The sequence below is a fragment of the Mobula hypostoma genome, chromosome 10, assembly GCF_963921235.1.
Source record: "Mobula hypostoma chromosome 10, sMobHyp1.1, whole genome shotgun sequence".
In the NCBI taxonomy this organism is placed as follows: Eukaryota; Metazoa; Chordata; class Chondrichthyes; order Myliobatiformes; family Myliobatidae; genus Mobula; species Mobula hypostoma.
Genome location: NC_086106.1, coordinates 101,794,324 through 101,821,336, shown reverse-complemented (window position 1 = coordinate 101,821,336; position 27,013 = coordinate 101,794,324). Strand labels below are relative to the sequence as shown.

General features: G+C 40.6%; 1 protein-coding gene across 3 annotated transcripts in view; it reads right to left on the bottom strand.

The window, feature by feature from the left end:
- Positions 1–27,013, bottom strand: part of thoc2 (THO complex 2) — a 179,960-nt gene that overhangs the window by 76,235 nt on the left and 76,712 nt on the right. For all 3 annotated transcript variants that reach the window (XM_063060950.1, XM_063060951.1, XM_063060952.1), the window contains 9 exons: positions 26,466–26,621; positions 23,868–24,040; positions 22,612–22,807; positions 22,173–22,214; positions 20,154–20,284; positions 19,964–20,065; positions 13,618–13,702; positions 7,502–7,595; positions 4,690–4,770 (listed from right to left, as the gene is read on the bottom strand). In XM_063060950.1, the coding sequence (XP_062917020.1) occupies positions 4,690–4,770; positions 7,502–7,595; positions 13,618–13,702; positions 19,964–20,065; positions 20,154–20,284; positions 22,173–22,214; positions 22,612–22,807; positions 23,868–24,040; positions 26,466–26,621 (1,060 nt within the window). The remainder of the gene's footprint in view (positions 1–4,689; positions 4,771–7,501; positions 7,596–13,617; positions 13,703–19,963; positions 20,066–20,153; positions 20,285–22,172; positions 22,215–22,611; positions 22,808–23,867; positions 24,041–26,465; positions 26,622–27,013) is intronic.

The window sequence follows — 27,013 nt, the reverse complement described above, 5'->3', positions numbered from 1 at the left end:
ATTTCCCAGGGGGATAGGAACCAGAGTGATAGGGCTGAGGCTGGGGCAGTAGGTAAACAAATAGATGCAGAATGTAGTGAGACTGAGGAAGAACAGGCAGATGATGGGGAAAATTGTAGACAGTGTGATGGGTTGAAGTGTAGCATCGAGACAACATTGAAAATAGTGATGAATACAGGACAAAAGGCTTTATATTTGAATGCACACTTCGTACAGGATAAGGTAGATGATCTTGTGGATTAGCAGATCTTAGAGATTGGCAGGTATGACTTGGGCATTACTGAATCATGGCAGAGAGAAAATCACAGTTGGGAATTTAACATCCAACTGCACATATTATAACGAAAGCACAGGCAGGTAAACAGAGGTGATTTCCTAGCTCTTCTGGTAGAAAATGAAATCAAGTCATTAGAAAGAGGAGATATAGGATCAGAAGACGCAGAATCCTCGTGGGTAGAGTTAATAAACTTTTAAGAGTGAAAACAAAAGCCCTGATGAGAATTATGTACAGGCCTCTGAACAGTAGCCAGGATGTGGGATACAAATTACAATGGGAGAGAGTAAAGATACTTTATACTTTATTGTCGCCAAACAATTGATACTAGAACGTACAATCATCACAGCGATATTTAATTCTGCACTTCCCACTCCGTGGAGTACAAATCGATAGTAAATATTAAAAATTTAAATTATAAATCATAAATAGAAATTAGAAAATGGAAAGCAAGGTAGTGCAAAAAAACCGAGAGGCAAGTCCGGATATTTGGAGGGTACGGCCCAGATCCAGGTCAGGATCCGTTCAGCAGTCTTATCACAGTTAGAAAGAAGCTGTTCCCAAATCTGGCCATACGAATCTTCAAGCTCCTGACCCTTCTCCGGAGGGAAGAGGGACGAAAAGTGTGTTGGCTGGGTGGGTCGTGTCCTTGATTATCCTGGCAGCACTGCTCCAACAGCATGCAGTGTAAAGTGAGTCCAAGGACGGAAACACGAGGGACTCTGCAGACGCTGAAATTTCAAGCAACACACATAAAAGTTGCTGGTGATCACAGTAGGCCAGGTGGCATCTCTAGGAAGAGGTACAGTCGACGTTTTGGGCTGAGACCCTTCATCAGGACTAACTGAAAGAAGAGCTAGTAAGAGATTTGAAAGTTTAGAAAATGGGAACAAATCTCTTACTAGTTCTTCTTTCAGTTAATCCTGACGAAGGGTCTCGGCCCGAAACGTCGACTGTACCTCTTCCTAGAGATGCTGCCTGGCCTGCTGTATTCACCAGCAACTTTTATGTGTGTTCCAAGGACGGAAGATTGATTTGTATGATGTGCCGGGCTGTGTTCACGATCTTCTGCAGCTTCTTCCGGTCTTGGACAGGACAACTTCCATACCAGGTTGTGATGCACCCTTGAAGAATGCTTTCTACGGAGCACTTATAAAAATTAGTGAGGGTTTTAGGGGACAGGCCAAATTTCTTCAGCCTTCTCAGAAAGTAAAGACACTGGTGGGCCTTCTTGGCAGTGGACTCTGCTTGGTTGGACCTAGTCAGGTCATTTGTGATATTGATCCCGAGGAACTTAAAGCTTTTGACCTGTTCCACTTGTGCACCACCGATGTAAATTAGGTCGTGCGGTCCGCTACTCTTTCTGAAGTCAACAACCAATTCCTTCGTCTTGCCGACATTGAGGGATAGGTTATTGTCTTCGTACCATGCCACCAGGTTCTTAATTTCCTCTCTGTACTCAAACCCATCATTGCCCCAGATACAGCCTATAATTGTGGTGTCATCAGCAAACTTATATATTGAGTTCGATGGAAACTTGGCTACACAATCATGGGTGTACAGTGAGTACAGCAGGGGGCTGAGTACACAGCCTTGTGGGACACCGGTGCTCAGAGTGATCGTAGAGGAGAACTTGTCCCTTATTTTTACAGCCTGGGTCCTGTCTGTGAGGAAGCTGAAGATCCAGCTGCAGATCTGAGTGCTAAGGGCCAAGTTCCGGAGCTTAGGAATCAGTTTATTTGGAATGATTGTATTAAAGGCAGAGCTGTAGTCAATGAAAATGAGCTTTACGTATGCGTCTTTATTCTCCAGCTGTTCTAAGGAGGAATGTAGGGCCAGAGAGATGACATCTGCCGTTGACCTGTTGCTCCGGTAGGCGAATTGCAAAGCACCGAGGTTGACTGGTAGGCTGTGGTTGATGTGTGCCATAACCAATCGCTTGAAGCACTTCAAACCAATTGATGTCACAGCCACAGGTCGATAGATAGAAAGGTAAAATGAGTGATGTTACGATAGCCATAGGGGATTTCACATGCAAGTAGATTGGGAATATTCGGTTGGTGCTGGATCCCAAGAGATAGAATTTGTAGAATGCCTATGAGATGGCTTTTTAGGACAGCTTGTGAATAAACCCGCTAGGAGAAAAAGCAATTCTGGACTAGAGGTTGTACTATAAACTACATTTGATTAGAGAACACTTCACACTGCAGTTTGAAAGAGATAAGGTAAGATCAGGTGTATAAGTATTACAGTGGAGTAAAGGGAACTACAGTGGAGTAAAGGGAACTACAGAGGCATGAGAGGGGATCTGGTCAAAGTTATTCGGATGACGATACTAGCAGGGGTGATGGCAGAACAGTAATGGCGAGAGTTTCTGGAAGCATTTCAGAAGACCCAAGATATATACATCCCAAAAGAGAAGCATTCTAATGAGAGGATGAGGCAACCATAGCTAACAAGAGAAATCAAAGAAAAGCTAAAGTGAAGGCATATGATAACACAAGAATTAGTGGGAAGTTAGAGGATTGGAAAGCTTTTCAAGAAATCAACAGAAGGCAACAAAAAAGGCATAAGGAGAGAAAAGTCGAAACATAAAGGTAAACTAGGCAATAATATATAAAAAAGGATAACTTTTTTTCAGATATAAAAAGAGTAAACAGGTGAGAATGAATTTCAGACCACTGGAAAATGACACCGTAGACATAGTAAAAGGAAACAAAAAATAGCAGACAAACTTAATAAGTATTTTGCATCAGTCTCCACTATGGAAGATACCGATGTGATGCCAGAAATTCAAGAGTGTCAGGGGGCAGAAGTGCTGTTGTAATTATTCAGGTGTTGTTTGAGAAGTTGAAAGGTTTGAAGATAGATAAGTCATATCTACCAGATGGACTACACCCCAGGGTTCTGAAAGAGGTAGCTTAAGAGACTTTGAAGGCATTAGTTGAAGATTGTTGGGGCATCTTTCAAGAATTACTAAATTCTAAAATGGCTCTGGAAAACTATCATTTCACTCTTTAAGAAGGGAGAAAGACAGAATAAAGGAAATTATAGGCCAATTAGCCTAAATTCAGTGGTTGGGAAGACACTGGAGTCCTTTAATAAGGATGAAGTTTCAGGGTGATAAAATAACCCGAAGTCAGCATGATTCCCTGAAGGGGAAATCTTGCCTGACATATCTGCTGGAATTCTTTGAGGAAATAACAAGCAGGATAGACAAAGGAGAGTCAGATGTTGTTTACTTGAATTTTCAGAAGGCCTTTAACAAAGTGCTACACATGAGGTTGCTAAACAAGATGAGAGCCCATAGTATTATAGGAAAGATTCTGACTGGCTGTCAGTGATAATGGTGTTTCCAGGGATCTGTGTTGGGACCACTTCGTTTGACATTATTTGGATAAAGGAATTAATAGCTCCGTGGCTAAGTTTGTGGACGATACAACGATAGGTGGAGGGTTGGATAGTGTTGAGGACGCAGGGAGTCTGCAGAAGGACCAGAACAGATTGGGAGAATGTGTAAGGAAGAGGCAACTAGAATACAGTGTAGGTAAGTTTTTGATCATGTACTTTGGTAAAAGGAATAAAAAACATACTGTAGACTATTTTACAAATGGGGAAAAAATTCAGAAATCAGAGGTGCAAAGGGACTTGGGAGTCCTTGTGCAGATTCTCTGAAGGTTAATTTGCAAGTTGAATCTGTGATAGGAAGGCAAATGCAATGTTGGCATTCAATTCGAGTTGACTAGAATATAAAAGGATGTAATGCTGAGGGGTTACAAGACACTGGTCAGACCATACCTGGAGTATTGTGAGAAATTTTAGGCACCGTATGTTGAAAAGATGTGTTGGTAGTGGAGAAAGTCCACAAGATTTACAAAAATGATTCCAGGAATGAAAGGCTTATCATATGAGGAGTGCTGGATGGCCCTGGGCCTGTACTTGGGAGTTTAGAAGAATGAGGGGGGAATCTCATAGAAACCAGTTGAATATTGAAAGGCTTTGACAGAGTTGATGCAGAGAGGATGTTTCCCATAGTGGTAGAATCTCAGACCAGAACACAGCCTCAAAATACAAGGACATCCCTTTAGAACAGAGATAAGAAGGATTTTCTTTAGCCAGAGGGTGATGAATCTGTGGAATTCATTGCTACAAACAGCTGTCTTTGGGCATGTTTAAAGTGGAGGTTGATAGTTGATTGATCAGTCAGGACATCAAAGGTTATGGGGAAAAGGAAGGAGAATTGGGTTGAGAGGTCTAACAAATCAGCTGTTGTGTGTGATGGCGGTGCAAATTCAATAGGTCAAATGTCCTAATTTTGCTTCTATACATTATGGTCTTACTTGAAGAGCATTTTTAACGTACTGTACTTTTGAAAGAGTGACCTAACTACAAAACAAAATAAAAATCTGACTGACTCTGCAACCAAGTTGAGATAGTGGTGTCATCATGCTTCATCCTCTCTTTCTCCGGATTGGCCAGGGCTTCAATGATGCAATCTTTTCACAAGTTAAGAGAAAACTGTAAACTTGAAATGAAGCAGTAGCTTATTGAGTCTCATTATAAAAATATAAATTTGTCAAGCAGCAATTCCTTGTCTGAGCACAGAAACATGTGCCAACTTAAAATAAACTAGAATCACATTTTATATTCTGAAAATCCCCATTTAGATACCCCATACAATAATGACTTCACCATTTCCTCTTTAAATATCTTTTACATATAGAAATTTACAGTACATTACAGGCCCTTCGGCCCACAATGTTGTGCCGACCATGCCTACTCCAGAGACTGCCTAGAATTTCCCTAGCACATAATCTTCTATTTTTCTAAGCTCCATGTACCTATACAAGAGGCTCTTAAAAGACCCTATTGTATCTGCTTCTGCCGCCGGCAGTGCATTTCATCCACCCACCACTGTGTGAAAATCTTACCCGACATCTCCTCGGTACCCATTTCCAAGCGCCTTAAAACTATGCCCCCTCATGTTATCCATTTCAGCCCTGGGAAAAAGTCTCTGGCTATTCACACGATCAATGTCCCTCATCATCTTATGCACCTCTATCAGGTTCACCTCTCCTCCTCCATCAATCCAAGGAGAACAGGCCAAGTACACTCAACCAAAAGGTACGTCCCCCAATCCAGGCAACATCCTCGTAAATCTCCTCTGTACTCTCTCTACATCAATCTGCACAGCAGCTTTGAATGTCCTATTGACATGGACCCGAAGATCTCTCTGCCTAGAGTCTTACCATTTATATTATATTCTGTCCTCAAACTGGACCTACCAAAATGAACCACTTCACATTTAACTGGGTTGAAGTCCATCTGCCACTTTTCAGCCCAGTTCTTCATCCTATCGATGTCCCACTGTAACCTCTGACAACCCTCCAGACTATCCACAACAACCCCATCCTTTGTGTCATCAGCAAACTTACTAACCCAGCCTTCTACTTCTTCATCCAGGTCATTTATAAAAATTGCAAAGAAGAGGGGTCCCAGAGCAGATCCCTGTGGAACAACAACCACCCTTTGCCTTCTGTGGGCAAGCAAATTCTGATCCACAAAGCAAGGTCTCCTTGGATCCCATGCCTCTTTACTTTCTGAAGGAGCCTTGCATGGGGAACCTTATCAAATGCCTTACTGAAATCGATATACACTACATCCACTGCTCTACCTTCATCAATGTGTTTCGTTACTTTCTTTTAACTAAACATGGACAACAAAAGGTGCCTTAATCAAGTTGTATAAAAAAAACGTTCAATAGAAATCCATTTGAAAATGTTGAAATGCCATAATACTAAGTGGTCAAATCAGTTTTAATTTGTACATCCAAGCAGTACTGCAAATACAAACATGCAATGACACTTGCAAAATCTAATGGGTGTCCTCTTATACTTGTCAAATTCTTGCTCTGCTTCTTTCTTTTCATATTTAAGGCTATCTATTTATAAACATCCTGGATTTTCTAAAAAGGCTTAGGCACATATATATATAGCTAAGGTACCTAAGATTTTTACACAGTACTATATTTGTCAATGTGGTGTGCAGACCGGGGTTGTAAATCCTGTTAATGGTGAGAGTGGAGTACTGCCGGAGGGGTGTGGGAAAGGGGTCGGGGAAGGCGTGCCAAGGGCAAGGAGTGGCGCAGCTGCAGACACACCCAGCCCTGTGACACCAGGCAAGGTATTTCGATTTCAAACAATGGTTCATCAGTCATCACAGAACACCTCCCTGGTGCTTTCCACTCCTTCCCCTCTCCCTGCCTCCTTCCAACTCTCAGGCAGCAAAACAGATCTACATCAGAATCAAGCTGATCATCACTCACATATGCCATGAAATTTGTGTTTTTTTTGTGTGGCAGCAGTACAGTGCAATACATAAAATTACCACAGTACTGTGTAAAAGTCAAGCACCCTAGCTATATAAATGTGCCTAAGACTTCTGCATAATACTGTATCTTGAATTAGTCTCATTTCATTATATTACAGCTACTTATGCAGCACTAAATTATCCTAAAACAGCTTCTATTATTATTATTAGTTCTACAACCCAATGAATTTAATCAATGAGCATCAAATAATGTGAAATGACGAAGAATGAACTCACTACCATAAAGTTCCCTGTAACATGCTAGCAGAGGTACTGCAATTTTAATTCATTGTTAACTGTTCTGCCTAAAAACTGCACACAGGAATGACTACTATAATTTAGGTTGATCATGAGAGATTCTCTTTCACATAAATGATTTTAACAAAAAGAATAATCCCACTTATCTTGCACTGCCTCAAAGGAAAGTAAAATTATGGGGATGGGTTGATAGTATTAAGTTTTGAATGCAGAGTTGATGAATATTAAAGCTGTATTTAGCTATGTAGATTGCAAAATAGCAATGTACAAATCAGAATAGATTGACTGTAATCAAAATTAGTAACTACCATAGCAGAAAAATAATAAACCTGTTGAATCCTGCTCAACCAAAATATACTCATAAGATGCTGCAAGAAAAACATTTAAGTATATGCAGGTAAAGAATCACAGAATTCTCATCAATTTCAGTAAACCAAGGTGAAACACCATTAATAGCTTCATGGGATAGAAACAAAATTTGTGAATTCAAGTTCTAAAACAGAATTTCAGTCTTACTTGCATTGACAAATCAATTTAAGACATACACCTCCAATTTATCATTGATAGCTCATCATAAATTTGGGTGCTTTTAAAGGATACAAGCCAAGACATCATAGTTCAAGGAAGTGAGGTATTTCAAAGAATCCACAACAGGAGTAATTAGGTTGTCATACTTCTGAATCTGTGATAAAATCTATAAAGATAAAGAAAGATATTTACTAAAACAAGGGATGTTGCCTACTACAATAACAGACCCTATTTTCAAATGAGTTTTTTTTTGTGAACTGACACATTCATGCTACAGGGAACTCAAAATTGTTCAACACAAGGAATTCTTGCCTTATTAAATAAAAATCTCTATTACAGAATTAACAAGTACTACAGAGAAAAATGAACTATGGATATGCAAATATGTACTTGAAAGGTCAACCCAGTGTCTCATGCAAACAATGTTAAAGGGCTTTTTTACTGGTTTACACACACTCACTAAAATCTAAAGCCGATTTTGAGGATACAAAGAAATAAAGTTAACTAGCTTTCAGGATTAGACTTAGGTTTATTATCAATGACATGAAATGAAATTTGTTGCTTTGCAGTAATATATAAAAAAGTTACAATAATAAATGGACAGAAAAATAAATAGAGCAAAATAGGTAGATAGTGCTCTTGGACCATTCTGAAATCTGATGGGAGAGAGGAAGAAGCTGTTCTTAAAACACTGAGCGTCCTCAAGCTCCTGTATTTCCTCCCTGATGGTGGTAATGAGAAGAGGCCATGTCCGAGATGATGAGGGTCTTTAACGATGAATGTCACCACCTTTTGAAGCTGTCCTCAAAGGTGGGGAAACTAATGCCCATGATGGAGCTGGCAAAGTCTACAGTCCTCTGCAGCTTTATTCGATCCTGTGCATTGAATCTTCCATACCAGGCAGTGATGCAAGAAGTCAGAATGTTCTCCTTGGTACCTCTTTCATATCCTTACTGAAAACAATATCCTGAAAGACAACTGGATGTTTCTAAAGGCAGTCAAAGTTGGAATAAAGTTAAACACTGCAACCAAATTACAACAAACGAATCCCCTAAAAATGCAAGTAAACAAATAATCCAGCTTTGGCTGAGAAGAACCAATGCCTGTAGACAACAGGAAAGTTCTAACACTCTTTCTTCAATTGTGTCAAAGCATACCTTTTGAATGGACAAAAAATAAGATTTCATGTTGCCCAAAAGACCGCAACTGTTCAAAATTTCTCTGGTTTGTACCAGTGGCTTCCAGGAAAGACTGGATGGCAACCGAGGAAGGTCAGTGATGCTGGAGAGATAGCTGACCTCCAGGATAGACTGGCACGGGCTCACAAGGCTAGCAACTTTGTGGGCAGCACTCACAAGAGGGCACCACTCAAGCTACAACTGAACACAAACAGCAATACCCCCAGAGTCTCCCGGGGGGGGGGGGTGGGGGGGAGGAGACTCAACAGGACCTTCGTACTGGCAACAGCCAGGACAGGAAACACCATTACGTGGAAGCTAAAGCAAACAACACTGACTGGAGAGGAATTCACGGTACGGTGTCATTGTGGGAAAGTCTACAAAAACATCAGAGGGCTCAAGATACACCAGAGCAAGTCTAGATATGGATCAATGGTGACCCAAGTGCCTGGATCGTCAGACATCGCCTGGATGCAGTTCAGTGATGATCTAGACAGCACCCTGGAAGTTGCCTTAGCAGGTCCAGTACACAGAAAGATTGACTCACTCACAGCCATAACGTACAATCCAGCTAAGGAATGTTTTGGCCCAATGGAGTGGAGAAGCCAGCCCGAGTTTCCACGACAACCAGGAGGGAAACATAGATTCATCACTTGAGAGGCAAATTAAAGGCACTCAACAAGAGGTTTAAAACCAGCTCACTGGCTGAAAAAGAAGGTATCAAGTACTTAACCAGAATGCTGTGGGAAAAACTGTGTGAACTCCAGAGGGTGGAACATCTACGACAGCAAAGAAGGAAGAAAGAGAAAAGGCAAGCGCAGTTTGTGAGAGATCCATTCAGCTTCACCCTTCTCGGCCAACAAAAATCTGGTGTACTATCCAGCTCGAAGCCAGAGGTAGAGAAGTTCCTGCGGGAGGCACACAGCGACCCACAGAGGGGTCAGGGACTAGGAACCAATCGGGCTGTGCATAGATCAGTAAAACCATCAATTGAGCTGAATGTGAAGGAGCCTACATGGCAGGAAATCCAGAACATCATCTGGAAAGCTAAAGCATCAGCTGCCCCAGGCCCAAGCGGCATACCTTATAAGGTGTATAAGAAATGCCCAAAACTTCTTCGGAGGCTGTGGAAGGTCATGAGAAAGATCTGGGCCAAAGGTACTATTCCGTCAAGTTGGAAATTGGCAGAGGGATGCTTTATTCTAAAGGAAGAGGTTTCTTCCACAATTGCCCAGTTTAGGACAATTTTTCCCCTGGATGTGGAATGTAAGGTTTTCTTTTTTGTGCTCGCAAGAAGGCTGACTTCTTACATGACGCAAAACTGCTATATCAACACATCCATCCAGAAAGGCAGTATTCCAGGCTTTTCGGGGTACCTGGAACACACCTTAATGATTAGCCATTTGATCCGTGAGGCCAAGCAGAAAAAAGGCGACCTAACAGTTGTCTGGTTAGACCTCACGAACGCCTACAGGGATATTCCACATGACCTCATCCTAGAAGGACTCAGCCACTACTATATCCCAGTAACTATTCAAGACATGATCACCAGCTACCTAGGAGGATTCAAACTCAGATTTACATCAGCCCATTTCACAACTAGTTGGCAGGACCTCCAGAAGGGGATTCATACAGGGTGCACCATCTCCCCCATCCTATTTATTATGGGAATGAACCTCCTATTATCAGCAGAAGATGTAACCTGCGGCCCGACGCTGGAGTCGGGTATTGTTCAGCCGACTCTACAAGGGTTCACGGACGACATCACTATGACAACTGTGTCACATGTCCGAGCAAGATGGGTATATTAGAAACCCTGGGTAATGTAGCCAGTTGGGCGAGGATGTCCTTCAAGGCCAAGAAGTCCAGGTGTATGGTGATCAGAAAGGGCAAAGTTACTAGCAAGTTTAGCCCCCAGGTTCAGGGTGAGATCATCCCTTCCATCAAGATAACCCGATAAAATGCTTGGGGAAGTGGTTTAATGTGACACTGACAGATGGGGCCAATGTCACCAATGCTGTGAAGCAGACAGACGAATGGCAGAGGAAGATCGATAAATCCAGACTTCCCGGTAAATTCAAGAGCTGGCTGTACCAATACGGCATTCTGCCCAGGCTTCTCTGGCTCTTCACACTTTATGAGTTCCCCATGACTGCCGTAGAGGGCATCAAGAGGAAAACCAATAAGCACCTGCAGAGATGGTTGGGAGTTCCCCCAAGCTCTTCTTCAGTGGGCCTCGACATTCATTCTGGGCAACTGCAGCTTCCCCTGTCACCTGTTGTGGAGGAATTCAAGGTGGCAAAATGCAGAGCCTTATTAAGCTTGAGAGATTCCAATGACGTCTTGGTAAAGCAAGCAGGCATTACAACCAGATCTGGGCGCAAGTAGGCAGCCAACGCAGCTGTGGAGGAGGCAGTGTGTTCTCTGAAGTTGCGAGATATCATCGGCAACCTCTGCGTCGGGCGGCAAGGCCTCGGCTCAGTTCACTTCCAGCAGTGGGAAAACGCAAGCATAAGGAACAGGCGAGACATGGTACAGGCAGAAGTATGGATCCGTGAGGAAGAGAAGCAGATGTCAAAGGCAGTGGAACAAGGGTCCCAAGGTGCCTGGACAAAATGGGATCTGCCTAAGCGCAAGATCTCATGGGCAGAGTTATGGAGACTGGAGCCCTTCCGTATTTCCTTCCTCTTGCAATCCGTGTATGACACCCTTCCTTCACCATTACATCTGTACACATGGGGAATGAGGGAGGGCCCGAACTGTAAGCTCTGTGGTCAAAAGGGGTCACTGGCACATATACTGTCCCCGTGTAAAACAGCTCTAACTCAAGGACGGTATAGGTGGCGCCATGATAAGGGGTTTCTGGCTCTTGCTGACACACTAGAGCAGGAGAGATGCAAGAAGAGGACGGCTGGAATAGATTTGAGGAAGGCCATCACCTTCATCAAAGAGGGAGCCAAGCCTTCTGTAATCAAACAACCAAAGCCCAATCAGCTGCTAACGGCCATGTCCTGGGAAATGAGGGTCAATGTGGGAAGGAGGTTGCAGTTCCCGGATGTGGTGCACACAACCCTACGCCCGGACATTGTACTGTGGTCAACTGAAGACAAGAAAATAATTCTGGTTGAGTTGACTGTGCCAAGGGAGGAGGGATGGGAAGAGGCCACGAGAGAAAGGCCTTGAAGTACCAGCCCTTAGTGCAGGAGTGTAAAGACAAGGGATGGCAGGCATGGTTGCTCCCTGTGGAGATCGGCTGCAGAGGTTTCCCAGCCAAATCAGCATGGCGGTTGTTGTCAGATCTGGGCCTGGATGAAAGAAGCAAAAAACAAGCAGCTCGTAGGATGGGGGAAGAGGCAGAACAAGCCTCTTGTTGGATTTGGAGTAGGTGAGAGAAGGGGAGCCGGAAGGCAGGAGCAGATGGGCAGTGATTTGGCCACCAATTGGAGAGTGTCGTGGTTAAGGGAAGGTTGGGAACCGCCTGATGACATCTGCTCCTGGCTGAAGGCTACGGTTACCTTATAAGGTAACTGGAGAATGCACCCTAACAGGTGTATGTAACAAGATACTTGAATAAACCATTACAGCTTAACTTCCGCAATTGGATTTAAATATATTTTGCCTCAAGTGTTAAAGCATCACCTCCTAGCCAAATGCTGAAACTTTACATTTTGTTTTATGAATACACAATTCTTTTTATTCTTATCAATATCTGATAGCCAGGCCAAATTTTGAAAAGTATATTACAATTAAGATTCAAAAGGAATCTATCAATAAATGAAATCCTTATTATTGCCTTTCTTCAAGTTAAATGGGCTTCAGCTTCTTACCCTTGATCATCAGGAAGTCACCTCTACTTCCTGAGGAGACTGAGGTCCTTTGGAGTATGCAGGCCTCTCTTTCACATGTTCTGTCAGTCCGTTGTTGCCAGTACAATCTCCTATGCAGTTGTGTCCATCAACATGGTTGATGTCAACAGGCTCAATAAACTGATTAGAAGGGCTGGCTATTTTAAGAGTCAAACTGGACTCACCATAGGCTGAGGTAGAACAAAGGACCCTGCAGAAAATCGTGGCAATACTGGACAATGTTTCTCACCCCCTGCATGTCACATTGACTAAACAGAGGAGCACCTTTTGTAACGGACTCAGCCAACTATGCTGCTCCAAAGAGTGCTATATGATAGCATACTTATGCTCAGCCAATAAGCTCTATAAATGAGTCAACCTATAGGTGGGGAAGTGATGAGCCCCTCCTGTTAGACTGTTTGTGGAAATTTGTCTTCTATTCTTTCTACTTGTCTTCTAATATTTGTATATCTGTGCACTTGCAATGCTACTATGACACTGTAATTTCCTTTGGGATCAATAAAGTATCTATCTTTTTCTGAACAGTCTAGAACCCAAACCTGAAACATCATATAAAACAGGGATAATAAACCCAGAGCAGCTATTGAAGGTTAAACAGCTCTCAGCACTTCTTTTGCCAAGGCACAAACCTCACTCTTCATTTAATTCATTTCTGACAGAATCTGGTTTAGAAATGCATATAAGAATTAAATGAGAATAATTATATATTTGAATATGAAAATATCTGGTGCCCAAAGTGCAAACCAGTGAACCAAATATAACACTGATCAGCTCTTAACTGTGAAGTTTCAAACTAAATTCTTAATTATCAGTGAATTTTAAGCAACTAGTAACAGTACTGTTAAGTAATCAAACATTACCATTAAGGAAAACAACCTACTTCAACCATTGAACCATCTGAGGTCAAATATATGTCAGATAAATCTCATCCCACAATGCTCGAACTTTACAAACTTTCCAAATTTTCGCAACTGAGAGAGGGTTCTTTTACCCACATGGGTGAAGTCAAGATACAGATTTAGGCCTCAGATGAAAATCAATGGTATTATGCATTAAAACACATATTATTATCAGGCAATCTAACATTTTAATTTCCAGCTGGGACACAATCTCCACAAATATGAAGTTGAGGATTAATACGTACATAATCAAAAAGGATCGTTGGATTACTGTGACTCAACTTGCCAATTTGTCTTCCAGAAGGCTTTACATTTTCCTTAGTTAGGCGCCTGGATAAAACAATGAAAAGTGAATATATTTACAGTTGCATATTATATGTACAAATTGAATACCTAGACTTGAAATACATTTCTAGAACCACTTCTTCCCTTCTGTCATCAGATTTCTTAATGGTTCAGAACCCATGCCCGAAGCATTTGAATTAAGTTTTAAGACTATCTATCAGAGTATCCAGTGTACACTGCAAATCAAATCACGTGGGGGGGAGAAAAGGGATACACATTAACAAAGGCATTACTCTCTCATAATTCATGAGAAAGCTGTTATCAAACTATCTTGCAGGCATGAAAAAGTGATACACTATCAGTGCATACAATTAAATGAAGAAACCACCAACAAAAAAAAATATTAACTCTACAATACTCACCCTGGGTTGTTAGATATGATGTCTCATGATACCAATATACAGTGGATTCCGATTAACTGGGGCACATCAGGACCAGTATATTTTGCCTCAATTAAGCAGTTGCCCCCAATTTAGCTGAAGTTTCATGGCAATAGTTAAAAAGGTATAAGAAAGACAAACTACTATTTAACGGAGTAACAAATAATTTATTTAAATGAAATACAAAACAAATTAGAACACTACCAATGAAAATTACTGGTGGTTTGTTCATTGTATCCGACGATGACAGGAAACCTTTGCAGGAGAGTTTTAAAAACAATTGCACTGGGACAGCTCCAATCTCTTGACCAGTGGTATGAGTAGACATCACATCTGAAGTCCTCTCTGGTTGCAGTGGATAACTATGACTTCTTCTGCACCTTGTCATTCTCTTCACTCTCCATGGAGCATTGCAGAACTACCTTCCTGGTCACTGGATCTCACTCGACCAGCATCCGAAGCTGACTTTGCATGCCACGGCAGTATGTCCCTATCTTACCAGAATACATGACCCGCCGGCTACCCTCACCAAGTTTCGCCCACCTATTGAAGCCATGTGGCCACAGTCACATGCAAACAGTTACTTGGAGCCACAGGTGAGAGCTGAGTATCCAGTGGGAACCAAAAGTAACATTCAAGATCATTGTTGATACCTTTAAATTCTTCGTAGTTCCTCACTTGCTGAAGTTGTGAAATCATTTCATTTTCACTCCCAGCTGTTTCCAGCATCTCCAAACCTCAAAGCTCGAAACCACAGTGAGTAAAGCAGTTCTGAATTGTCTTACTGCTTATTTTTCACCAGCTATCAGTGACAAAGATCACTGATTTTTTAAACACAAGCACATGCAATTGATGCTATTTAAAACCTGTTTGTTCTAAGTACGGTCTAGCCACAGTTTCCTGGCCCTATTAAGCAGTGTAGTATCCCAAATAAATGAAGGGAATCCTGGCAATTTTCTCAATTTGTTTTTGTTCTTTAAGAATTGCCCCACATAAGTGGCTGCCTAGATTAACCAATGGCCCAATTAACCAGAATCCACTCTAAAAATATTATTTGAAAGATTTTCTTGCCAGACAGGTTTGTTTGACTTCAGTAACTTCCCCACTTCTAGACGTGAAGTTCTAAAATCTTGCACCTATCCTAAGGTTTTTAATAGTGAAAAGGATAGCAAAACTCTTAAAAATTAGCCACTATATCTCTACTAAAAATACAACTAATACTCCGTGATAAATTAGCTTTTCTGAATCTGTTGACCTTTCAAAAGGATTGCCAAGAGGCAAGGAAAAGTGACACAAATAGGTATTATTGGTGAAATTATCAAGCATAAGATCTTGACGCAAAAATGTTTCTGAGAGTAATCAAAACTAGGTTTGGTTTTAAAGGCTTTCACCCTGACAATCCAACCTGCTGTCCAAGCTGAAATGAAAACAGGCAATGCTGCAATCACTCAGCAAGTGAAATAACATCTGTGGAAAGAGAAAGAGTTGATGGTTCATTTCCAAAGCCCTTTGTTAAAACTGTGGGAAAAAAAGAAAATAAAGAATAGAACTACAGATGAAAATTCAAGTTCCAAAATACAACAGCAAATATTGGAGATGCAATCTAAAATCAGAAAAAATATCTTGAAACATCTAACTGATCAGCAAACGTTAGAACAAGCAGAAATGATGTTCAATTTGATAATCTTTTCTCAAACGAAATGAAGCCTTTCAGATACAGAAGCAAGTAGGGAAACAGCTGGAGAAACTTGGGAAGATGAGCAAGGGATGCCTATGACAGGCTTGAAAACAGGAGAGATGAAATGACATAAGTTTGATGTCAAAGGTAACAAAAGAGGTGTCAACACAGAATGGTAATCATAAATTAACAAAGAATTTGCAAGAAATACCATACATCTTGAACGAAATTTCTGAAAATTCTCAGTTGAAATTGTTGTACTTAACCAAGGAATTGTAATGAGCCTCATCAAAACTTAAAATTAAAAGTGCAAGAACAGAAAAGTTAAATTAAGATGGAATATTAACATTACAGGAAGCTCAGGAACATGCTTGCAGCCACCCAATCAAAACTGTGATAAAGTGAAAAGCAGGAGAATTTAAGTAATTCTTGTCTTCTCCTGATTGGGAAGACCAGTTATTTAAATTTTCCTATCATTCACTTTTTCTTTTGTTTCTCCTCCATTATTTCATATTCCAAATTCCTGCAGAACTTGGGTGTCACTGCAGGATTTACTGCAGCCCTTTAGGTAAATTATTCCTTCAGTGCTTTGTATTTAGTGACAATGAATAAAAAGGAATTGCACTTGATTTCCATGTCAATCTGCAGTCAAAAACAATAGTCTGTCTTCCTCTGAGCAAACATGAGGACAGCACTGACTCTTGCTTTGAAGCTGCGCCACACTGCCTCTGGTACTCCAGCGCAGCAGCTCCAACGCCTTTCTCCTGGGCCACTGCAAACAAGCGACATCATGGCCTGAAGTCCAGTCTTCGCCACAACCAAAGCCACACTGTGCCCCCAGCTGTCAGCCATCATAAGAAAAGTGACTAAGACGATCACATGCTGTTAGACAGCACACCTTCTTCGCACACCAACTGACACCTCTCTGACTCGGGCAGCAGCACGATCCGCACCAAGCCCAGCTCCACCACCAAGCAACAACCCGCAGATGGGGTAGACCTGTTGCACTCCAAGTTCTCAATGTCCAGCAGGGCCTTGCAATCATAAAAAAATGTTTACAAGAGACACCACCACCTCTGGATTGCCCTGCAGAAACTGCTGCACCCAAGCACACCACTATGTTACCAGAACAAATAATTTTATATGTTAGGTGGATGATTTTCCAATGAGAGACGATATGAATTTAAATGATCAATGATTTCAAAAAAATCTTCCCAACTCTAGGACAACTCCCACTTAGCAGTACCAGAGCTTCAAACACATGTCAAAACTAGTGATGTTTTCACTATAAAGCAGAATGTTACATACTTTATGATCATTACTGGATCTACTCAAGAACTCAAGATTTTGGTTTGTTTAATGGCATTTCCTGCACACAAGCGTAAGGAGAACGAAGTAATTTTAACTCCAGATCAGAAGCAGCACAAAAAAAATCCACAAAATATACAAAATGCATAAGATAGCTTACATACAGATTGATTCTATGTTCATAATGTGACACTAGGTAGTGTATAAGGCGGCTGCCGGAAAATAGTAAAGCAGTGGTGGAGTTGGAGGGTGCAGGTGTTGATGCACTTTACTGCTGAGGAAAAGTATCTCTTTTTGAGTCTGCTGGTCCTGGTGTGGATACTACAAAGCCACTTCCCTGATGGAAGGGGGACAAACAATCCATGAGCAGGGTGTGTGGGATCCTTCATAGTGTTACTAGCCCTTTTCTGGCAATTTTCTGTACAGTCGGCTCTCCTTATCCGCGGGGGATTGGTTCCGGGAACGCCCCCCCCTCCCCCGAGGATACCAAAAAACGTGGGTGCTCAAGTCCCTTATATAAAATGGCGTATTATTTGCATATAACCTACGTACATCCTACCGTATACTTTAAATCATTTCTAGATTACTTATAATACCTAATACAATGTAAATGCTATGTAAATAGTTGTTATACTGTATTGTTTCGGGAATAATGATAAGAAAAAAAAGTCTGTACATCTTCAGTACAGACGCAACCATCGTAGCTCTTCTGGGAACGCTGATGCCGCCTCGGCATCAGCCGATGCTGATTCTCCCGTGATCTTTTAAGTTCTTGAGGCTGTAGCACTTTACATAGCTAGCCAGCCATCCCTTACTAGCCTTAAACTCCTTCCTCTTGCTCATAACACAAGTAGCAAACGAACAAGACGCGAGGCGAACAACACTCAACTTTAATTATCTCTAGATTACAGTACTTGTAATACCTAATACAATGGAAATGCTACGTAAATAGTTGTTACACTGTACTGTTCAGGGAATAAGGACACTTTGGAGGAGGTTCAATAATACTATGGAGGTTGAGGGCTGAGGATCAAAAATCTAAGATTCCTACCTTCTCGGCGAGAGATAGCACTTTACGCTCCCTCTTAGCCTTTGAGGAATTGTTTTGACCACTTAATTGCTTTTCAGGAGCCATTTTTTCACAGAAACAAAGTAGCGACTGAACAAAACACGAGGCGAACAATGCTCAAACGACGAATGCTGGAGAGAGAACTTCCGGGTTTTCGCAATCCGCGGTTGGTTGAATCCGCGCATGCGGAACCTGTGAATAAGGAGGGCCGACTGTATATATGTCTTTTGGGGGGAGGGAGGCTGGTGCCAGTGATGCATTGGTCAGTTTTGACTATCCATGGTAAAGGCTTCCTGTCCGCCGCAGAGCAGTTTCCATTCCAAGCAGTGATGCAGCTTGTTAGGATGCCCTCCACTGTGCATCTGTAGAATGACAAGTACGGATGTGCAAAGTCCAGCTCTCTTCAGCTTCCTCAGAAGGTATTTGGTGAACTTTCACAGCTGTGTTGGATGTGTTTTGGAACTATAAGAGGTTGTGTGTGATGTGCACTCCCAGCGGTTTGAAACTGCTTGCAGTTTTCACTACAGTGCTGCCAATGTAAAGGAGGGTGTCAGTGGTGCAAGTCTTGAAGTTGATAACCATCTTCTGTTTGATGATATTCAGGAAAAGGTTATTTGCCTGGTATCAGGACTCAGCTCTTCCACTACTACCCCCTGTAGACCATCCTATTATTCCCTCATCAATGGCAATATGGAATGTTAAAATTCAACAAGATGGTTTAAAGATCATTTGGGGGGGGGGTCTGTCAATGAGTCCATATGGATAGAACTTGGAAACAAAAAGGGGATGATCACTTTAGTGAAGCTTCGGTATAAGCCTACCAACGGTCAGCGGGAACTTGAGAAGCAAGTGTTGAGAAACTGCTCATTGTTGTAAGAATAATAGTGTTATATTACTGGGAGATTTTAATTTCCCCAGTATTGACTGGGCTCCCGAACTGTTATGGGCTTTGACTGCATGGAATTCATGAAATGTGTCAAGAAACTTTTCTGATTTAGTTGAGGGCCTCAGTTGAGAGGGTACAATCCTAGACCTCTTCCTTGGGAAGGAAGCAGGATAGGTAACTGGAGTGGCAGTCATGGAGCACTTTAAATCTAGGGGCGATAATTCAATAAGTTTTAAAAAGGTGATGGAAAAGAACCAGACAGTTCTACAGGTTAAGGTACTGAACTTTGGGGAAATTAAGCAGGATCTAGCAGAAGCCAATTGGGTGAACCTATCAGAAAAAAAGACTAAAAAGCAAGCTGGGAGGCTTTTAAAAGTGTGATATCAAGATTCCAAGAGCAGTACAGGAGAAACTGGGATGAGATGGGTGCACACCATGGTTGTCTTGGACTCAGTGGGCTAAACAGGCTGATTCTGTGCTGAATTAACTTTATGATTCTATACAATACCTCAGACTATCTGAGGTAGATTACGTCTCTTGTGCTCTGGACTTACTGATCTTGGTAAAAGTTCTTCCAAAAGATTAACAGGATCAAAGAAACTTGAGGTTTCTGTTTTTTAAAAGTCTGTACAAACGCCATACATGCAATGAAAAGCCTGAATATTTAAATAAGTTTGAATGGTACTGGCATATAGTGATGCAGCTCATTCCCTATTTTCTGGTAGTTAGCATGTTAAATAAAAATACAACAATGATGAACTTGCAAAGCATTGTAATAATTAATTGACTTGAAAATAATAATGAGATTCTCAACAGGTTGAACTCATTAATTTTCCTCATTACTAATACAGAAAATAATTAGAAAATTGTGGACTGGGTTATGTTCCAGCAGATTTATTATTTAATATTAAAAATGGAAACTTACTTCATAATGTACTTAGCTCTATCAATTGTCTGAGCTTTGACTTTAACCAGCAGAGGATGGCTATTGTAGGTGTCATTTTTCCACTGTCCATACAAACGATACCTGTAACCAATACGTTAGGTATTAAGCAACCAGTACTTCAGTGCATGAAAAGGAATAATTACATACAAACATTGTTCCAAATATTCACCTATATTGGTAAGGGAATGTTTTCAACATTCCCCAAAGCTCTTCTGACATGCATGCGTTGGAGTCCATTAGAGTAAGGGAAGGTAACAACACCTGGTCTGCAATACTGAGAAAACAGCTCACAAGGGACTCCTAGAGAGTTGAAGACAAATATAAAGTTAAGTCTCAAAATTTAATTGGTTAGACAGAATATTTAGATTGCACATTTGAGCATCTACTCATCCCGCATCCAACCTGCCAAACAATGATTTCAATAGTAAAGCTGCTTCATTAAATATTTTAAGCTGTGATGTGAACATGTTCAAAGACACCTTGCAAATTTAAATCTGAAAATTTTAGTGTTGCAGCCATTAGAGAGGTTAAAAAATGGATTTCAAATTGAAAGCCTGATTGTTAAAAAATAAACTGATAAGTTGATGAGAAACGGTTCACTCCTCCAAGGCCAATGAGAAGTTGTAACTTGGTAACAAAAGCATCCACTTAATTCTAAATTAAGATGTAATAGTATTACTTTTTGAAAATTATCACGAATTATGGGCAGAGATACAAAAAAAAATCATGATAAAAAAATATTGATGACAACTTTGTCCAATGCAAATAGTGTTTCCAATTCAAAATATATGGTCCAATCTACACTGCCAGTTGAAAGGGAATATTCTTCCAGAATATTACAAAGGTTGTCAAGGCAAGTCATGCTCAAATTGCAGTTTAATTGCTGTCATTTGTTATTACTGAAATGACCAATTTGCACCTCGAAATTACACAACGAAAATTAGCAAACAAATCCTTGGTGGTGACAGAAAATGTCATTGTGTGTGTTTGTGGCATTAATTTAAACAGGCCAATGCCAATTTGAAAATAACAAAGCACTATTTCTTACAAATATTGTTACTATTTTGGTCTAATTCTAACACTTTAATAACAGCATTAAATTTGCTAAGCAGCTCTGGAAAAAAATCATTTGTTTTACTAACTAGATCAGAATTTCATTAAAACTATGATTAAACAGTAAATTTTTACTTCATTTTATCTGCACTAGCACTTCCAGTTCAACGGTGAAGAATGTTACTCTGCTAAAAATGTTTCTACTGGATGGGTATTAATTTGCTTTCTAGAGTAAGTTGCAAACTATCCCATCAGTTTGTCAAATGAAAAGCAAAACCATTGCAGATGTTGGAAATAGAAATAGAAAATGGTGAAGATACTCAGGTTAAGTAACTTCAATGGAGAAAGAAAAACACATCCAATGAAAGGTCCTTGATTTTAAATATTAGCTCTATTTCTCTGCCTCAAATACTACCAGACCTGCTAAGTATCTCAGCTGGATCTGTGAAGTATCACATGCATTTCCTATTTTATTACTGCTGAGTTAATCTGTTATTGCACAAGCTGAACAAAAAAAAAACAAATATAAACCAATTTCTCTCTGAGAATACACTGTGGGCACTCAATAGGCAGTATCTGCAGAAATAAAAACATGAATGATAAAGAGAAATCAACATGAAACATTGAAACTGTTTCTCTCACCAAAAAGTTAACTGATCTGCTGAGTTTTCTGTGTTTGTTTACTTCCTGACAACTTGCTGCTCTGCTCCAAATCAATGGAGTTCAATTGAAGATCCCCGCATTTTTCACATTAGACTCTTTATGTCAAGTTTAGACTAGGGCACTCAGAAGGTTTGGGGTGGGGGGGGGGGAGCAGCTTAAAAAACAAAGCTGGATATGAAGCCTGAAGGTTTGCTCAAGTCTTTGAGTGGCGCTTGTTTTGGCCTGCCCTTGACCTAACTGCATTCCAGGAGATCCAGGTGGCTCATAGGGGCTTACCAATCAAATCCAAGAGGCAATATTCCAACAGATTTTTCCTTCTAGATAAGCCAAGGTTAACTCCAAGATATTTGATTACCCAAAGCGCAAGTGTGGGTGGGCAGCCACATTAAACACAATCTAGAAGACCAATATAATCCATAAAGCAGAGGAAAATACCCAGTAACCTCAATTCCACTATGCTTTGGGAACTTACCATTCGCTCCTTGTCATCCAGTTTACCTCCATCTGATGAATGCTGTGAATACAAGTCAAGATCATAACTAAACCAAGACTCCAAAGAAGAAGTTCTCTTCAGTTTCAATAGTAACAACAATTCAATCTTTAAAAGGTCAAGTTTTGAATGCTGATAGTATTAATAATTCCAAAAAATTATTTTGCATAGATTTTGTCAATAGTGCAGATACACATCCTAGGGAGTGGAAACAGAGAGCAGAGGAGGGTAAACATCCAAGGAAAGAGATGAGAGGGAACAACACAAAAGCAGAATAGGCCAAGGATTTAAAAACCATAATAAGCTGAACTGTTTGAACACAATCAATTTGACAGAACAATACAAAAGGTAGTTCTGTACATGTAAATAACTTTAATGCAAATACGAATGTCTATCACTAAGAAAATTTGGTCACACAAACCTCTTTCATAAATGCTTTTCCTATGCGAACCACCTTAGCAAATAAGATAGGGTCATGCCAAAGATGTGGACCAAGGTAGCAAAGCATACTGAAAACCTCTTTTCTCAAATCTTCATATGTTTCGACTGGTTTTGGAGCCCTTTCATTCTGAAGCAAACGAATTACTGTTCCCTTGGCTCCCTTTGGTACACCAACTCTGCAAATAAAATTTGAAGAATTTAGACAAATATATGTCAAGCTGATCACAAAAGGTGAGAACAGATTAAAAACTGATGACATTAACAAAGCCTACAAGGAAGGAAATCTTTTGAATTTCTGTGAATACCAGACTGCTGTTGCTGTCAATCAAACAGTTGTGAACATAATCAGTGAGTAAAAATACTTAACTTTGTATTGCCATAAGAATTCTGGTTAAAGCAGGATCCAAGAATTAGTTTCATAAAAATTTGTTTAAAATAGCAAAATGAAAGTTAAAGAAATGGACTAGAACAATGGTGTTAATTTTTCTCACTTATTGCAGAAGAATACATCAGCACAAACCTGTGTGGGTGCCATAAACGTCTACAATTCCAAGCAGATATCAGCTGCGTGACCCTGCTGAGCATTTCTCATATTCTGTTTCATAAGCCCACTCAATACTTCCTGACGCTCTGTTGAGCCATATTTTCCTGCTGCATCCCAGTCACCCTAATAAGTACGAACACAATTTTGTTTTGAAATCCAACTACCTCTGATTCTTTCATCCTCACAGGCATAAGTTACTGGTCATTACCACTTACAATAAGTTATTTTTTTCTGCTCATATCTCCCCTTTATTACTTGTCTAAAACTTTTAAATTTAAATCACTTAGTATTTGTAGCATCAGCTCATGCAAACAGCCCTTTTTGTCCACTGTATCTCAACATATTGTGACTAATATATCTATCCAACTTCTCTCAAGCTCCCTTTCAACCTGATTTTTGTTTGTTAAATTCCCTCATATCTGGAGCAAATCTGATAAATCACTGCATTCTAGCCTCAACCAGGTTATGCAAGCCCGTACTTCCTTCTAAACAACAACTTTACAGTGCTTATAAAAACACTGCAAAGCAACAAAATGCGACACAAGTGATCAACCTAGATGAGGGGTCTTAGTCCAAAATAGTGACTCTTCATTTCCCTCCATAGACACTACCTGACCTGCTAAATTCCTCCAGCATTTTGTGTGTGACAGTCCAGAGCAACTTATTCAATGTGAATCATTAAATTCACTTACCTTCTGTATAAAGGTTCTGCGATGACGTGAATCAATTGACAGAGGGCAAGTGCTATTGGCTTATGTGAGGTGGCATAGAAAGGAGGTAGCTGATCCATGATACACTGTGCATGATACCAATCACCAATCTTCAAGACAGCTTCTAATAATCCAAGCTTCTGGTTGTCAGGAGGCTGTATAAATTAAAAAATCAAGGCATGCAAGCTAATCAATCCACAATTATTTGTCCAATTTTGTTCCAAAAATGAGAAAATGATAATAAAACTAGTGTGGACATTTAAGCAGGCTCTCAAGTGGAGTTCCAGAAGTATAATTTGTGCCAAAATCTTTATTAATACTCAGGATCACAACTTTCAAACTGGGCAGACTCACTGCATAACTAAGTACTGATGCAGATAGTGCCAGAATGAGCAAATACTAATAGTTCAAGCTTTACTTCATGAAATTCCTCTTCAACTATCTCATATAAGGCAGCTAATAACTGTCCAATGTAGAAGGCAAGCAAAAATGAAACAATGCTCTTGTTGATATCATCAAGAAAACACACGATTAAAAGCAACAACTGTTATCTTGGTGCTATTAATTGACCAATACTTAATTTCATAACATGAAAGAGTGGGCTGCCTCACGACTGCCCTCTGACCCTCAACACAGGTGCCCCTCAGGTCTGTGTCCTAAGCTCTCTCCTTCACTCTCTGTATGCCCATGACTGTGTCGCCACCCACAGCTCTAATCTAATAATTAAATTTGCCGACGACACTACACTGATCGGCCTAATCTCAAATAATAATGAGGAAGCCTACAGAGAAGAAGTCATCACCCTGACATAGTGGTGTCAAGAAAACAACCTCTCCCTCAATTCACAAAAACAATGGAGCTGGTTGTGGACTACAGGAGGAATGGAGACATGCTAACCCCTATTGACATCAATGGATCTGGGGTTGAGAGGTTAAAAAGCTTTAAGTTTCTCAGCATAAACATCATCAAGGATCTCACGTGGTCTGTACACACCGGCTGTGTGGTGAAACAACACCAACTCTTTCACCTCAGGCGGTTGAAGAAGTTTGGTATGGGTCCCCAAATCTTAAGAACTTTCTATAGAGGCACAATCGAGAGCATTCTGACTGGCGGCATCACTGCCTGGTATGGGAACTGTACTTCCCTCAATTGCAGAACTCTGCAGAGAGTGGAGCGGACAGCCCAGCGCATTTGTACATGTGAACTTCCCACTATTCAAGACATTTACAAAGACAAGTGTGTAATAAGGTCCGAAGGAATATTGAGGACCCGAGACACCCCAAACATAATCTGTTCCAGCTGCCACCATCCGGGAAACGGTACCGCAGCATAAAAGCCAGGACCAACAGGCTCTGAGGCAGCTTCTTCCACCAGGCCATCAGACTGATTAATTTATGCTGACACAACTGTATTTCTATGTTATATTGACTGTCCTGTTGTATATACTATTTATTATAAATTACTATAAATTGCACATTTAGACAGAGACATAATGTAAAGATTTTTACTCCTCATGTACATGAAGGATGTAAGTAATAAAATCAATTCAATTCAATTCATTCATTGGCTATCAAAGATGTTACACAATAAATTCATTTACTCTTGTATGCCAGAACGAAGTACTGGGCTAATTAAATAATCTTTTGTTTAACTGTCTTAAGTTTATTTGATACAGTCTTGAGTCAATATTCATATGTGTATAAGACAATAAGAGGCATAGTGTGGACAGTCAGACCCCTCCACCCGCCCCCCCCCACCAAAAGGAAGAAATGGCTTATACGAGGGGCATAATTTTAAGGTCACTGGAATATAGGGAATGTCAGAGGCAGGTTTTTTTCTTAAACACACTGAGTGTTGGGTGCATGGTACACACTGTCAGGAGTGTTGGTAGAGGCAGATAAATTAGGGACATTTAAGAAACCCTTAGATAGGTATATGAATGAAAGGAAAATGGGGGGGGGGTGAAACAGGCTATGTGGGAGGGAAGCATTAAGATTAATCTTAGAGTAGGTTAACTCCGCATGGATGGTCCCAAGCCGAGCTGCAAAAGGCGGAGGGTTGCGCATGGAGCAGGTAACCCCATTCCACAAAAGCCCAGAGCTACAGAAACACCAACAGTAACTCCAAAAACCTCATTCCTGGGGGAGAAAGGATCTTTGAAGATAGGCTACACCTGGGGACAAGGTGAAAGACTGGCCAGGACAGAGAACTCTGGTGAGCTGCTGTCAGCAGCCATGGCCCCAGTAGGGGTGATGGGTTCAGGTGAATAAGGAGTAGGTTAAAACATTTGCACAATATCATGGGCTGAAGAACTTGTAGGTTTTGTACTATACTTTGGTTCACACACTAGGCAAAAGACATCCTGAAAAGTAAATGCTGAAGTTGAAAAATGCTTTCATCCCTACCCTTTTACTTTGGAATGACAAGCCAATTACTTAGGACCAAAGTGATCAATGAAAATGCAGGGGATCTCAGACAAACCACCGAGTTTCATTGACAATATCTGGGTCCAATGCATCAAGCAACAAATGCAAACAATCAACAATCTTAACCCTTTGCTGAAGTATAATTTGAACATACCTTTTCATTCTTCTCTTCCTCCTTCTCTTTCTCCTTCTCCTTCTCATCTGGTTTGTCTGCAGAAAGCACTACCAAAGTGAGCTTTCGCGCAATTTGCTTAGCTTCAACAATTTCACGTTTATGTTGTTCCAGAATGCTTGTATCCAACGGAAGAAGCTGGAATAAGAATAGGGATTACAAATGTCAATTGTCAGTTTGAAGTCATGGACTGAAGAGCTTTCAATCGGTGTAGGCATGAGCTTCTGTTGAAAGCAAACCATAAAAGGCAAAACTATCCTTGCTGAATCCATATCTTAGATCGTTAGCTGATCACAATAGTTTCATGAGATGACACATCTTGGAATGCATTCATCACCACTTGTGTAAGTGAAAGGTAATAATTAATCAAACACATTCACACTTCACTATGCCTGTAGATGCAAAAGTAAAACTCATGCTGACCTCCACACTGCAGCTAAGTAGTTCTCCAAATAGTCACAAGCTAGCCATCAACAGTAATGCCCAAAGAATCAGTTACTTCATCTCTTTAGTAAGAGATTTAACTGCCA